Source organism: Rattus norvegicus, chromosome 1 (assembly GCF_021556685.1).
Source record: "Rattus norvegicus strain SHRSP/BbbUtx chromosome 1, alternate assembly SHRSP_T2T, whole genome shotgun sequence".
Classification (NCBI taxonomy): Eukaryota; Metazoa; Chordata; class Mammalia; order Rodentia; family Muridae; genus Rattus; species Rattus norvegicus.
The window spans coordinates 75,251,539-75,267,838 of NC_141534.1; the positions used below are offsets into that span (position 1 = coordinate 75,251,539).

Genomic DNA, 16,300 nt, shown 5'->3' on the forward strand with positions numbered 1-16,300 from the left:
CAAATCTCTGGGAATTATTACTGAATGAGTTTTCTACTATGAGTATAGGCTAGAGGAAATGCCATGGAACAAGAGTCATCTTTACTATAAGTTTATAGCCAGGCACGGTCTCAATCATATTTGAAGTTAGAATATAGTACCCTTAAGATAAAAGTGTAGCAGTCAGGCAAACAGTAATTCCTGACAGGATGAATAGGATGAAGGCCACAAGAAGGGCAACTGTATTAACAGGTTGTTTATGTGCTTCTTTGTATATCATCTGGGCAACAAACAAACAAACAAAAAACAAACAAACAAAATCTGGCTGTTATATGTTGAAGAATACAATGGACCAAAACCAATATGATCAGTACATTCAAGTTACTAATTTCACCAGCTAAGAATACTACATGGTTATTTTGGTTAATTGTAGAAAATAAAGGCACTATATGCATAACTTTCTTTATTGACCTCTTAGGGTGAGATTTCAATAAATATTTGGACAATGTGAAACTAATCTTACTTATTTTTTAATATATTTATTTGTCATTTAAATTTCTCTCACCTCCCTGTGTCCCTTCCCATAATCCCTTCACCCATTCCCCCCTTCTCCTCTGGGAGAGTAGAGGCACACCATGGACATCCCCAAAAGTGGCACATAAAGTCTCTTCAGGGTTAGGTGCATATTTTCTTACTGAGGCCAGACTAGATAAGTCAGCAAGGGAGACAGATTCCACAGACAGGTAAAACCATAAAGATGGCCCCAACTCCAGTTGCTCAGGATCCAAATGAAGACTAAGCTGCATAACTGCTACATATGTAAAGAAGCCAAGGTCCAACCTGTGTATAATGTTTGGTTGGAGATTCAGTCTCTGAGAGCCCCCAAGTATCCAGGTTATTTGACTTTGTTGGTTTCCTGTGGAGTTCCTATCACTTCTGTGACTGCAATCCTTCCAGCAACTTTTCCATAATAGTCCCCAGGCTCCATCCACTGTTTGTGGATCTCTTGATCTGTCTGTTTCAGCTTCTGGGTGGAGACTGTCAGAAGATAGTCATGCTAGGCTTTTGTTTGCAAGTATAACAGAGTTTTATTAATACTGTCAGGGATCGATGCTTGCCCATGGGATGGGTGTCTAGTTGGGCCTGTTGTTGACTGATCATTCCCTCAGTTTCTGCTCCATCCCATGTCCCTGCATTATTTTTAGGACAGGATAAAATTTGGGATGAAAATTTTGCGGGTGAGTTGATATTCCTAATTCAGCATAGGGATTCCTGCTGTGAGTCTCAGGTAAAGTCACCCCCATTAATTATTGGAAATGTTCTTTATTCCTTCTTCAGTTAAGGGACATCTAGGTTGATTTCATTTTCTGGCTATTATGAATAAGTCTGTTATGAACAAAGTTGAGTGAGTGTCTCTGTGACATTGTAAAGCATCTTTTGGGTTTATGTCCAGGAGTGGTATAGCTCTTTCTTGTGATATTCCAAGTTTTCTGATAAACAAGTACATTGATTGAGATTAAATGAATTTTGTTGCTGCTTTCTGAAGTGAGAGTACTTTGATTTGAAGGCACTATTTTTCATAGTTCTTGTTCTTTATGATATTAAACAGGACTTTAGTCATCTGTTTGTCCCTTCATTTTCCTTGTGTAGCAGCTATTGAGAAGGTAGGCATAATCTGATCTTAATGCAGAATACTTCTTGTGGGCACTGTTGGAATTACCCTTTCTGTACCAGGCCTCAGTGTTGCTTGTTCCATGGGCCTTGTTTTACCTTGTTTTGAGATCGAGGGGTGGGTGATCCTTACTCCTCAGTCCTATTGGATGCCTACGGAGCAAACAGCATAAAATTCAGCTTCAGGGACAGCCTTTCAGCTGCCTCAGGGAAGTTTGGAATTCCCTCTGGAGTTGGGAGGGTGAAATGAGGGAAGGAATCACACCCAATTTACCCATGTTTGATGGGCCTGATCAGGGCCAGCAGAGCTGTGGCCAGTTACATGAGATTGAGGGAGAGCCTGCACTTGGTGCAGGCTTGACTTGAGCTATATATATATGTTGTGAATGATATGAATAAAAATAATCTGCCCTAAGTGGCCAAGAATTTCTGACAGGATGAAGGCCACAAGAAGGTCAGACTTATTGACAGTTGGTTTACTAGCTTCTTTGCACATCATCTTAGCAATTGGATGACTGTGGTAGGTATAAGTTGAAGAGGACAATGACAAACCACTATGCCCTTAAATTTCTTTATTGATGTCTTAGAATTAGGAGTGAGTAAACCATTGAATAATGTGAAACACATATTTTACCTATTTATAAAAAAAAACAGGATTTTTTTTTCTTAACCAGGCCAAACTGAATCTGGACACAGCAGGGTAATGACTCATAAGAAGAAATGGGGCAAAAGAGGGAAAACACAGAGAAATGAAGTGATTGATGTTCATCAGCCATGAATTGTGATTATGTAAAAGAGCAATGTAGCCTCTGAAGATCGAAGAGAGAGTGTAGAAAGCCAGAAAGGTGGATACAAAGACCAGGATATTCTGGGTAGCTTTGGACTCAGGAGAGATTCTCTTAGAATCACTTCTGCTATGAATGTGGTTTAACCTCCTCTTGTGTACATACAGAATGAAAATCATGTAGCCACTGGACCAGGCAATGAGCACAGAAGAGAAGACTTCAGGGCCCACCACCAATGTTGCATAAATTGAGTCACTAATGCCACCACCCCTTATAAGCAAACAGTACCCCAAATCTCGTGCTCTGGTCACATTTTTGCTATTTCTATTGATAAATGTGTATACAAAGCAACTGAAGTTGATCCAGGTATGCAATACCCAGAGGAAGGCAATGGAGAAGCCCATGTACTTGGAAGCTCTGACCTTATGGTACTTCCAACAGGATTTACTGGAACTGATAGTCATAGTTTGGAAGACACTCAACAGGCAGGTTGTACTAAAGGACACACTTCTACCAAATCCTTGAATGAATAATACAAGCTGACATCCAAAATTATTTAGGAACTCCTTCAGTCCCCAAACAGACAATGTTTGGGGTACTCCCGAAGAGAGAATGATCAAGGAATTGGCTATCATTAGGTGCATGAGAATTAAATCTGTGGTCTTTAATCTGTATTCTCTGTAGTAAAGGACAAGATAATAGAATATAAGAGAGGAATTTCCAAAAATTCCAGTTGTAGTTTGTGATAAAAAAATGATCCTGATTGTAATAGTCCAGAAGTCAAATTTGTCATTCAGCATAATTTCTATTGTATATGGCCGAAATATTTCTCTCGTCAAAAGAATAATGGAAAACAATTGTAACCTGATGTAAAAGAAAACATCTTTTATCCACAGAAGTACTGAGAGGATGCATCAGATTGTCTTTTATACACATGAGTACTTTCTGTCAGTCAGCAAAATTTCACTTAAAATATGGGCACACTGTTTCTCTGGTAAATGAAAACAATAGAATTGTTTGTATCTATAGATAAAGGAGAATACCTTTAATCCACAGGGTTACCGATAGAATGTACCTGAAATTCATGAAACCACAGAATTTCTAAGTGAGGGCAGATCACATAAAAGTGATCTCATCCCCAGAATTCTACAAGGAGTGCTTATTTTCAATATTTCTTACTATAGGATTTATCAATACCTTGGAATGCACATATTGATGGAAGGAGAGCTACCAAATTTCATAGAAAATTCAGCACTCACAATGGTGGATATTGATCTTAGAGAAACAAGGAAAAGTCACAGACTATGTTAACAATATAAGACATGTAGGATATACTGATATTTGTTGGTCATGTTGTGAAAATAGTCAATTTGAATGAAAATTATAAATCTTAAATGAAGCAATAAATTTTATCCACCAAAACATGTTTTTGGACTATTTGGGAATTTTACATAATTCACCCTAATCCTACACAATTTCTCATTTTTCCAGTTCAGCCCATCTGCATTGTTACCTGCCTTGAATAAAAGAGAAATAAATATATTCTCATTTCTCTTTAATAAAGTAATACTTAATCTATAGCTCATGTAAAATCAAACAATAAGTAAAGAGAAATATGTAATACCTCTCAGAATATATCTGTAATCTTCTGACATGGCAAAGTTTTCTTTAACTCTTTTCAGATAGAACTTTCTTTTAGTTAGCATAAAATTGATCTTCCCTTTTCTAGAAACTAAGTGAAAATCCATTCAAGAATATCTAACCTTCTTCTACGAAGTTGGCATCAAAATAGCTCAGCTAACTGCATGGCTTTGACTTGTGTAATACTGCTTACTTTGCTTTGTTTTCTGGTACCAATTGCCAACAGGGATGTAAATTTTTGTGATGTTTGACTTTAAAAGCTCCATGAAAAATGGATTCCATGTTTTCCTATTAAAAGAGTTTCATTCCAGGAAATTACCAAGCCTACTAAACACATACTCTGCATATGCAAATTGGTTTATCACAGTAGTCTCTGGGTCATTATTATGTTTGAAAAGAAAAAAGTATTATAAGCACAGAATGTATTAGAATGGTGGTTCAAGTGACAAGTAATACTAACTTAAGAGCTAGCACTTATGCAAAATCATACCACATAAATACACACACACATACACACACACACACACACACACACACACACACACACAAACTCAGGTCTGAACTGTTAGTGAGAAGGGGACATTTGATGTGATGAAATCTCACAGAAAGCAAAACAGAATAAAAATTGGTAAAATATGCCAGCAGAAATTTTAAAAAAATGTTATCTATTCAATGATTCCTACTGGGTAAATGTTCAGTGTTTCTATTGAAAATTTGTCTTAGGTAAGCATACATTACTAGGAAGTCTGGTGTGAATATGGTAAAAAAAAAAAGGCAGTAGGTTGGACAACCCATCAGTTCAGGTCAAATGGACACTCAGGCCACCATTTCCATTCCTGTGAGAGAAGGTGTCTGCAAACCATTATTAAATTAAGTGATATCCCTTGCAAAAGCTGTTAATAGATGGTCTGAATCAGCAACAGGCTGAACTAAGCATTTCCAGGGAGGAAACTCCTTTCCCTCACATTCTTCAACCATGCAGGGATAGTCACCTGAACAATTGACAACTGGGGTAGAATTGGCAATAAATCCTGGGATCTGAAGAAGTATATGGAGATCAGTCGAGGTCTTAGAAATTACCAGATACAAGCTGGCTACAGTTTCCCATGCAATGACACTATATAGAAAACCCTAGAAAAAATGGCTGCAAGGGAAAAAAGAAACTACACAGTGCTTCTAATTTAGAAGTGTATGTTTAAGTCAGAGTGAGTGTGTGTAGATTCTTTACATTTAAAGGGCACATAAGAGTATCTCGATGTGTGGTATGAAGGGTAAAACAATAAATGTGTCATAAAAGGAAAAGAAATAATAGACATGATATAGTATAAGAAACAGTGAGGACAGAAAAATGAGGTTTGGGGAGGGAGTATATAAATCAAAACACTAAGTATAATATCTCTACTCCAGCATGAGTGATCTACAGGTATCAAGTTTAGAAATTGCTTAATTTCTGAAAGTTGACAAAAAATTTAGAGTGAGAAAAGCCATTTTTGGAAACAGAATTTCCTTTAGTTGGTATGCTTGCAAGAAAAAACAGCTATGTTAACACATCCAAAGCAGTTAGTCAAAACACAGTGATGAACACAATATTCTAAGGTTGACAGGAATCCCAAACACTATCACCTACAATGATGAAACCTGACACGCTGGATCATAGTCAGTTTACAAACCATCATTGTGCCAATGATCATTTCTCAAAGTCAGAATCATAAAGAATTATATAAAAAGTAATAATTGAAATTGTCTGCCTTGAATATGACAAGACAATACAAAATTCATCCCACACTTGTTGTTTTCTTTCTTAAACTTACTATTAACTGTTTTCCTAGCTTTAAATAATATTATGTCATTTCCAAACAGGGAATTCTATATACTAGTACTGGGAAATATAAAAGTGCATTCCAAAGATTGTAAAAATTAAGAAAAGTATCAAAATGGGAAATAGTTGTTGTTATAGGATTCCATTTATAAAATATAGGATTCCATTTATAAAATCCATACAGAAGTAAAGTGTGGTCCAATGCCTTAAATGTTACCAAAAAGTCTGTTTCTTTAACAAAGGATCAATGGTCTGTTTGGCAAACATACAGTGTTTTTCCCTCTTACCACACTATTCTAAGTTATGCCTCAACTGTAAAAATTCTCATGCAATGGAGGATGATGATTTTTGTGTTACTAGTAGAAAAAATACATGTTATGGAGCAGGAGGGGAAGATGAATGAAGAGAGAGAGAGAGAGAGAGAGAGAGAGAGAGAGAGAGAGAGAGAGAGAGAATATTTTGGATGAATGGAGATGGTGTATGTATGTGAACTTTATGGGACTCTATTTTGAGACAATTGAGACTCTAATCCCAACAAACGCCATCCAATACTTGTGAAAACTCATGCTGACTTAGATGTGAGTTCACTGAAATGTCACGAGTAGAACTCAAATTTGTTTTTATTCAAGATCTGTTTCTCCTTCTCACAAGTAGGAATTATGACATACTTTAGGATACACATTTCAAAGAGAACAAATGAGAACCCAGTGTCCTAGATGACAGTACTGGCTAATCTTAAGTTTTTAATTTTGATTATGGCTAGCCATGTTCATATGGGACTGAAATTTTCACGAGTAGTCTGTTCTTATAGGCCAAGATAGTCTTGATGGTGGGAACATTTTCCAACTCCAATTATCCTTGAAAAATATTTGAATAAAATAGCTAGAGTGATGTAGCTGGGGGTCACACATTTTCAAGAAAATCAACACCCTCTGCTGTTTGGGAAATAAAGTCATAGTCTCTTTTTCTGCTTTTGACTCTGCTGCAACATCTATAAACAACACCAAACAATACCTGGGACACAATATCATGTACCAGAATAAAGAAGAGTTCAGATTCTAGGGACTGAAAATTAAAGAAATTGTGCTTACATGGTAGTAACTGCATCTCTGGGATTTTTAGTAGAGGTCATGGAAAATTTCCTAGCTGATATGAGTACTTTTTTAATCTCATGAAAAGAAGCATAGGCAGTTAATTCATTGTATATTGAAAGAAAGAGGAGTGAAACTTGAAGAATGACAGATTACTTAGCTCTTTACATTAATTACAAAGCATCATCCATGATTTAAATCAGCTCCAAATGTTAAATTAAAATTGTCAGAATGGAAACATGTGCTAAGAGCCTTAAGACAGGGCTGGCAGAAAAGAGAGAAAATATCCACAAAGATTTTTTTTTGGCTTTAGGTACTTTAATTTCAAATGACATTGCAGAACTCTCATAATAATACAGATGTAATATACACCATGTTAATTTGTTAATAAGCAAGGGCATTTATATAAGAAGAAACTAAATATGACACCAGTGAGAAGGGTGGAGAGAAATTTCCTCCCCCTCCTTTAGAGGAGATAGAACTAGAAAAGGAAGACCTAGAATTTAGTGCACAACTTTAAATGTTAATTAAACATGTAGAAGACTTCTTGAGATAAAATGTTATTTTGCCAAACAAGAGGAAATGTACAAAAATTAAAAACATTACTTCCAAAAAGATGACAGTATAAAGTTTTTTAAACGTATCTTCACAAAAGAAGAGGAAGTGTATAAAAGTCAAAATTTAAAAAAAGAAAAAAGAAGTGATTACACAAGAATTAAACCAAACAAAGCCCTTCTCTTTAAAATAGAAGTAATTCAGGGCTGGAAGGATGATTTAGACATTAGAGCACTGACTGCTCTTCTATAGGTCCTGAGTTTAATTTGCAACATCCAGATGGTGGCTCTCAACCATCTGTAATGGAATGATACTCTTTTTCTGGTATATCTGAAGAGAGCAACAGAATAGCAGTGTACTCACATAGATAAAATAAATAAATATATCTAGATCTTCCCCACCATCTTGTGACAACATATAGGAATTATTGCCTAGGTTTAAAAATGTACCTCCTCAGGTGTTTCCAGTTACAATGCACTGGATACAAGCATCCTCAAGGCTATGTTGATATTTATTGGAAACCCACAGGTACAATAGATTTAAGTTGATTAAAAGAAGCAGCAGTAGTCTATGAAATGCTTTTACCCTATATGAGATGTATAGTAAATAACTGGGATAGGCACAAGACTGGGAGAACTTAATTACAAAAATATTAGATTGGGGTCTTCAATTACAATGGTTTACATGAGAGAAACCGGAGTCCAGGGAACAACCTAAACTGGCTAAAGAAATAAACATAATATAGGACCATTTGTTAGGTTAGGATAAATTTGCTTACTGGAATAAGCACACACAACTTGATTGATGCTATCATAGCACAATGTTGTTTTAGTGGCTTTAAAGGATTTGGACTGAGCTGAGGAAGCAGATAAATGGACTACATCTTTAACTAAAATAATTGAAGGTTGTGATGAGCTTTACACTGACTTTTTGTAAAGATGAACTTCAGGAGAGCAAAGAGCAATAGCAGATCTATATGTAAGAAAGGTGTTACTTGAATCTTTGAATTTTGAAAGTATAAAGAATGTCAAAAAGTGATAAAACCATTAAAAGTTTAGCTCAAGTTGTTTCACTAGGTAAATGTATAAAAACCACCACTAAATTGATTCTGCTTATTTATTGAATGTTTAACTGTACAAGCCTTTAAGTAAAGGTTTTAAATCTCAGAAAATGTGATGCTTTAACGTTTGACCATTTGTCGAAAAAAAAAAAGCATAGACATTTGCTAACCAAAGAAAATGCTTCATTTCAAAATAATCAAAACATAGGACAAGGAATTTGTAATAGATATGAAAAAGCTGCACACATATTGGGATAATGAATGCAAATTAGTAAGTGAAACCCAAGGCAATTTGTTTATTTTTTACCTTCTAGAATTATTAGAATAACTGTGACCTCAGTTTCCAAAAAAGCTCATAAAATGATGTTTAAAATAGGTTATATTCCAGAAAAAGGTACTAGAAAAATCACCAAGGAAGATAACAGGTTATAGAGGTTGTCCATAATAGAAAAAAAGCAAGGATTGACTTTCCAAATTCAGAACAGATATCTCTAAAATGGAGAATTTAACTGACTTAAGAGCAGTAAATAAATTAATCAAACTTGAATTTTTTAACACCCTGGAATTTTTTCTATCTTATTCTGTACTAATCAGAGATTGCCCTATTATAGTTATTGACTTAAAATACTGTTTTTATATTTTCAATATTAGCCTTCTATCAGATGCGGGGTTAGTGAAGTTTTTTTTTTCCCAATCTGCACAATCCTTATTAGTCTTATTGACTCTGTCATTTGCCTTAAAGAAAATTTTCAGTTTCATGAGGTCCCATTTATCAATTCTTGATCTTAGATTGTGAGCCATTGGAATTTTGTTTAGGAAATTTCCCCATGTGCCAATGAGTTCAAGGCTCTTTCTCACTTTCTCTTTTATTCGACTCAGTGTATCTGGTTTTATATTGAGAAGGTAACCACCAAAAAACCAAACTATCCAATAAGAAAATGGGATTTAGAACTGAACTGAGAATTCACAACAGAGAAATGCCGAATGTCTGAGAAGCACCTAAAGAAATGTTAAACGTCCTTAGTGATCAGAGAAATGCAAATAAAAATGACCTTGAGATTCCAACTTACACCAGTCAGAATGGCTAAGATCAAAACCTCACATGACAACACACGTGTTCTCGAGTATGTAGAGAAAGAGGAACACTCCTCCATTCCTGGTGGGATTGCAAACTCATACAACCACTCTGGAAATCAAGTTGGAGGTACCTCATAAATTTGGAAATAGACCTACCTAAAGGCACAGCAATATTACTCTTGGGAATCTACCCAAAAGATGCCCCACCATGCTACAGGGGCATAAATTCCACTATGTTCATAGCAGATTTATTTATGATACCCAGAAACTGGAAACCACCCAGATGTCTCAGAACAGAAGAATGGATACACAAAATGTGGTTTATTTACACAATGGGATGAGAACATCCTGAGATTTGCAGGCAAATGGATGGAAATAGAAAATATTATCCTGAGTGAGGTAACTCAGACCCCCAAAAACCAAGCAAGGTATGTTGTCATGTATAGGTGGATATTAGCCAAAAAATAAGTACAGAATACTCAAGATACAGTCTACAGAACTCAAAAAGGTCAACAAGCTGAAGAGTCCAAGTAAGGACTTCTCAATCTCACTTCGGAAGTAGAGCAAAGCAACCACAACGGGGAGGGAGGGAGAGACAGGGGAGGGAAAGGAGATGGGGGTGGGAGGAGAAGGGAACATGATCTGGTATAGTGTGAGGAAAAAGGACTGAGGCAGAACACAAGCCCCACAACCGGTTATTAACCTGGGGCACAGCCAGCTGATGCATAGCCCCAAACTCCTAAACCTTCCCACACTGAAAGTTGCTTGTCTTTTTGCACCACTGTTTGTGTTCAGAGATGGATTCATGTATGAAAAAAGGATGTCTGATACCATTAGTCCAGAGCCACTCTCTGAGGTTGGTAAAACCTCTGTCTGAAACCCCAAAGGTCGCCTGAGAATTAGCAAAGACACTGTGATAATTTCACAAGTCCAAGCCCCATCACAGCTGACAGGATGCCATCAGGTACCTATGCTTGTCTCCTCTTCCATTTCTATTTTTTCAGGGATTAAAGACAAAGAAGATTGCACCCTTTCAGCTGCCTCCTGCCAGGATCAGGCAGCACACATCCAAGGGGAAATAAACACACACAGGACAGGGATGATACACACCAGAGGAGACAGGACCTGCCTAGCACAGACATATAGGCTGCTGCTAGCGGCAGCAGTGCCAGCAGTAGTAACATCAGAGCAGGCTTCTTTGAATCCTCCAGTCCAGGCATGAATGTAATCTTTATGCTCATTATTGGCATTATTAGAAGAACAATGCTGTTCACTGAAAACTTAAAATGTTATATTTCATTACCTCAATTTTTAAAAATGCTTCATTAGATGAGTACTCAAAAGTATGTTCATGTTTTTAACCCAAAATTGTTTAATAATTTTTCAAATGGTTTAAAAAAATTCTTTTAGGCTAAAGAAAATCATCCTTGGATTTATGTACCAAATGTAAAACTGAGTACATTAATAGCCAATATTTAATCCTCAATTAATAAAATAATACTATGTACTTAAGCTAGTTTATTCTTCACAGACAAACATTTACTTTCTATCACAGATATTAATTAACATGATGTTTCCTTTCTCAGGTACCCCAAGGAGATAAAATATATGATTCCCAACCCCTCCCAGCTGCTTTCCTCAATGAAACATAGGCGATTTACTCCTTGATGTATACCAAGTCAAGAACAAGACTCCTCTAATACCTACCCTTTTGCCTTCCTACTAAGTCTATAACAATGGACCAGCGATGTGCTGCCAATCAACCTGTTACAGGTTTAATGCATGCATTAATCCATCTCTTCTTTTTGTGCAAAGAAAATAAATAAACCCTTGTGTACGTATCATCCTACCAGAGTTCAGTGCAACAATAGTTATCATTCCACAGGTTTTTCTCTATGAGGAAAGGAAGACATTATTGCTGCTGCAGGCCAGACAGACTGAGCCATGGTTTCCCTTGAGAATGTTAGGACCGCATACACATTTGTTCGTATATACCAGTTGTCTGAAGAAATGTTTAGACAAGTAGATGATGACATTCCCAGATGACAACCTTGGGTTCCTTTAGTTATAGATGACATTTCTTGCAAGGGCCTAGTGACTGCTACATTTGGGAGGAGATGCATGGTAGACCATTAGTTATGCCTTCAAAAAGAACTCTGTACAAAATATGCTTTTGAGATTTCAATTCACAGTTGGTTGAATAGTCCCTTGTCTTCCTTGCTCCCCATTCCTCATTACCACTTTGGTGTATCCAAAATTTTAACTGTAAATAATAGAAGACAGTAACTATTAAAACACATCGCCCTTATAAGTCAAAATGGCATTATAGGGCATGTGGAAGGTGCAAAAAGGCAGGCAAAACAACTGGTGAAGAAGTACATGTTCAAAATTCAGGAATCTCAAATTTCTGAGACATCAGGAGTAGAGTTGCCTCTTCCCTGCTGTCTGTACCTGCTATGGAATACATAAAAATGGCCCTCAACTAAAAGGACCTTGCACAGTCATTTATATGATACAATTCCTAGAATGCCTTTCTATGCTAATGAAGTATTTCATAACACTTAGCCTTAAGCTAATTTCTTTCCCTTTCAGGAATTACTCAAATTTTTATCCAAAACTATATAACTTCTAGTTCATTTCAAAAAAGAATTTACTCCAAATAAAGGAACAATAACAAGCTAATATGGTCTCAGAAAGATGCTTTGTTAGAAATTGCCACAGGGGGTTGGGGATTTAGCTCAGTGGTAGAGCGCTTGCCTAGGAAGCGCAAGGCCCTGGGTTAGGTCCCCAGCTCCGGAAAAAAAAAAAAAAACAAACAAAAAAAAAAAAAGAAATTGCCACAGGGAAGACCTTTGTCAAAAAGAGCCATAACACTAAGACTCATAAAGAAGGCCTTCTCTCTTCTCCAATCTCTCCAACACTCAGTATTGCTCACAATTTGAGAGTATCCTGTTCATACAGGGCCACGCTCACCTTTTAAAGTCTGGAATGCAACTGTGCTCTCACATTTCAAAGGGTGACTCAGAATTCCTGGTTTCTGACTTTCTTTCCAGCTTGTACAAAAGTGATGCCCAGATTCTCTGAGAGGAGACTGAGATTAATGGCATTTGTCTCAGATTCTCTTTTGGGTCTAGAGAGTAGCAGCACTCTGACACCTCAAAGGTAAATATGGGCTGTGGACACCACCTACTACTTTATGAGCTTGTGTACAGTTGTCCTCCATACACTGCCACAGAAAAAAGGCAGAACCTGGGGTACACAGACAGCAGAGAAGGTATTATGAAAGGAGGCCAGGCTATATCTTTGTTTCTACAAAAGATGGAACCCTGTGTGTTCCTTTAAAGCTAATTAAAATTCAATACAAGCAAGAGGTATCTTCTGTAAACCTTCAATGCCAGCATGGATAGCATGACTGTAAAAAATAAAAATCAAAAATATTTAAAAGAAGACAGCTGATTCTGCTAATGAGGATAGATTAAGTAATTTGCTAACGAGGGAAAAACAATAGTGCAAATGTCTAGAAAGCCAATGAACACTTCAATTTTTGTTCCTTCCATAATGTCTGTGGTAACTGTACAGGTAACGGGGACAAATCATATTTATCAGACTTATCTTCCTAATCATTCAATTAATGTAGCCATAAGATGGGGAGACATGGATATTCATGAAGTGATAAATGAATGTTTGGCTACCTGGAACTTATGACCACCACAGAACTACTCAATCTAGAGAGGAATGTAAAGAAATTATAATGTGAAAATAAATGTAGTTCCTATATGAAAGGGTAATAGAATCTGTTAAGGACAACTTTTAAGATTTTGTTATCTAGAATTGACCATAGTAGTATCAGGAATTCTTTTAGAAAAATTCAGTGCTTCCTGTACTTTTAATGGATGGATGATTAATGGCAGTAGTTCCATAAATTGTCACCTTGAGAAATATGAATTACTAATAAAAAATCTGATTGGATACATTGGCAGTAATGTATGGATGACAGTGTTTAGGTGCTTGTTAATATTTCCCAAGAAAAGTTATTGATTTGGTATACTTATGGCATGCCTAGATAATTATGTTCTCATTCAGAATTGAAATGATGATGGTCCAATTCAAATAAAATTGGACATTGTATCTGCTTCTGCAGATTTTATTAAATGGAATTGAGTTGGAATAGCAGACACTCTAATTTGGTAAATCTATGCAGAATAATTTGTGGAAATTGAGAAGTGCTTTCTATCCAACTGAAGCAGGAACTAGAAAGTTAAATTTTAATAATGGCAGATTTCAATTGTTCTTTAATTTAGAACAAAGTCACATATTTAGAAGCCTCGTGTGACAAATAACAATGTGGATGTATTTGATGTGCTTTCGATTTGAGAATATGGATATCAATCTCTCTCAAAGTAGTACGGGAAATAAGTATTCAAAAAAAAAAAGCAGTGACAGGTGTCCACCACAATGTGAAGATACTCGTGTGCTCATATTTCTGAAGTCACTCTGCCCAATTTGAAAAGCTGTGTTTGTCTTTAAACCCATAGTATTCTGCACACCAAAGTGCATTATGGTACTTACAAAGAATCTAATATCCTCATTGGTAACTAATCCTTTTGCTTTACTTTGTTAAGATTTCAATGTCTAATGGTTAATATAATTTTAAAATATATTCGATTTTACTGTATGTATAACAATTTGTATCAGGTAAATTTGACAGTGTTTCTTACCTGATTATAAGGTCAATCTACATAGCACCTAAAGACCATTACCAGTGCTTATGTCCCACTGAACAGATTTTTCTTGTAACAGTAAACACAATCCAGCATCATTCAAGGAACTACATAACAAAAACTAAGTCTCATTTGTTGAGCTGCCTCAATCACACTAGACCAAATTTTGATCTTTTAGTTCTTTATATTCACTGGGATACCATGAAATACCAACAGAGTAACACCAAAGTAACACCAAAAAATATTCAATCAGGGACTGATTTAATTTATACTGACCTCAAGGAGACGTTAAGTTCCATTCTTCAATTTTGCTGCTACCAAATTTCTCATACTAATCAAATTATTTCCATTCTCCATGACCTCAAGAGCCAGGTTATGACAGTACAATGTATGTCCTTGTTCTGAAGACTCCCCAATATAAGCAGCTCACATACAGAGTGCACTCTAATTTTCACTGTAACCTGGACTGAACTATGATAAAAACCCATGTCCATATCTAAATGTCCATACTCAAAACTCTAAGAACTTGCAAATTTTGTTTTTCATTAAATAAGTATATAAATGGCCAACAATGGTAACATAAGAGACACTGCTATCCTTTCTGTTTGACACTTTCTCTGATTTTTAGAAATGTCTGATGTGGGTAGTAGCTTTATCATCACTGTCAAGACATGGATTTTAACACAAAGGGTAAGTAATTCTATAAATACAAAAGCTGGTTTTACAAAATAAGTAGAGGAAGGCACAGAGTATGGCTAGTATTTTACAAACCCAGGCACCTCAGTTTGTCCTCACAAAACCAGGATAGATATCCTCAAACATTCTCCATCCACCCATGCAGCTTTTCCCCACCTCCTTGGCATCTTGTTCACATTGCTGGTATCTAACTGCATGTTTTTGGCTGTAAAAAACGTTCTTTCGCAGTGGTGCTGGTTGAGTAGAGAGATGGCTCAGTGATAAAGAACACTACTACTGTGGCAGGGGACCTGAGATTTGTTCCTAGCACACATGTTGGCTGACAATGGCCTATAATTCTAGTAATTCTAATTCTAGATCATACTCACAACTTCTTCTGTACTCTGTAGCCACTGCATTGTCATAGGGAACACATATAATTGCAGAAAAATTATTCATGCATACATAATCAAATAGAATACATTAACAATTTTTCAAAAATAATTTTCATTTTGATATAGTGACTTTTTTGGTGAAAAATGATATGTGCACTTAAGACATTGGAGACTTTAATAAAATGTAGTGTCCTAAGTATGTTCTGACCCAACAGACAGATGTCCCATCTTCCAGGTTTATTTCACAAGCACAAGATGGACCCATAGCTAAGATACAGCAAGAAATAATCATTATTATCTTTAAAGGTTAAAGGGTATAGTTTTAAAATCAGGTCGGTCACTAACACCATTGGTCAATAAAGAGTACAACATGAAATACTAATGTGTGCTGAGTTAGCATGAAAAGGGATTTAGTTATAAAAATATTTCTTTTAAAATTCTCTTAAATAGGGAATTGCCATTTCTTTTATTGGTGAACCTATTCTAATAATATTTGTAATGCATTTAAATGAAAGAGACATATTGAAAATATTGGCAATACATAAAAGGAAACTAAAAAATGTGAAAATGCAAACATTGTTCAAACAGAAATGAAGAACTAATTTTTGGAAATGAACATAGCTGAGGTGTAGAGTTCTGGCACTCCATTCACAAGACCCTGTGGTCTTTTTGCTTCAGTGAAAAACAAAGAGGAAAGGTATCCATTAGTTTATGCTTAACATTGGAGTGCAAACTAAATTAGAGAAGATAACTCAAGATACAGTTGGTACTACCCTGGTGTTCATTATGCAACTTTTTTTCAGTTTTACCTTCCAAATTTAAATGGGGTCA

At 36.0% G+C, this 16,300-nt stretch overlaps 1 protein-coding gene across 1 annotated transcript; it reads right to left on the reverse strand.

Moving 5' to 3' along the window:
* Positions 1 to 2,284: 2,284 nt before the first annotated feature.
* On the reverse strand, positions 2,285 to 3,235 carry Vom1r24 (vomeronasal 1 receptor 24). The gene has a single exon (XM_087602894.1). The coding sequence runs from the start codon at positions 3,233 to 3,235 to the stop codon at positions 2,285 to 2,287; it is 951 nt and encodes a 316-aa protein (XP_087459020.1).
* Between the last annotated feature and the right edge of the window lie 13,065 nt (positions 3,236 to 16,300).

What these genes read in the sequence shown, in the direction of transcription:
- Vom1r24 (XM_087602894.1), bottom strand. Translation starts at nt 3,235, where the DNA reads ATGCTGAATGACAAATTTGACTTCTGGACTATTACAATCAGGATCATT.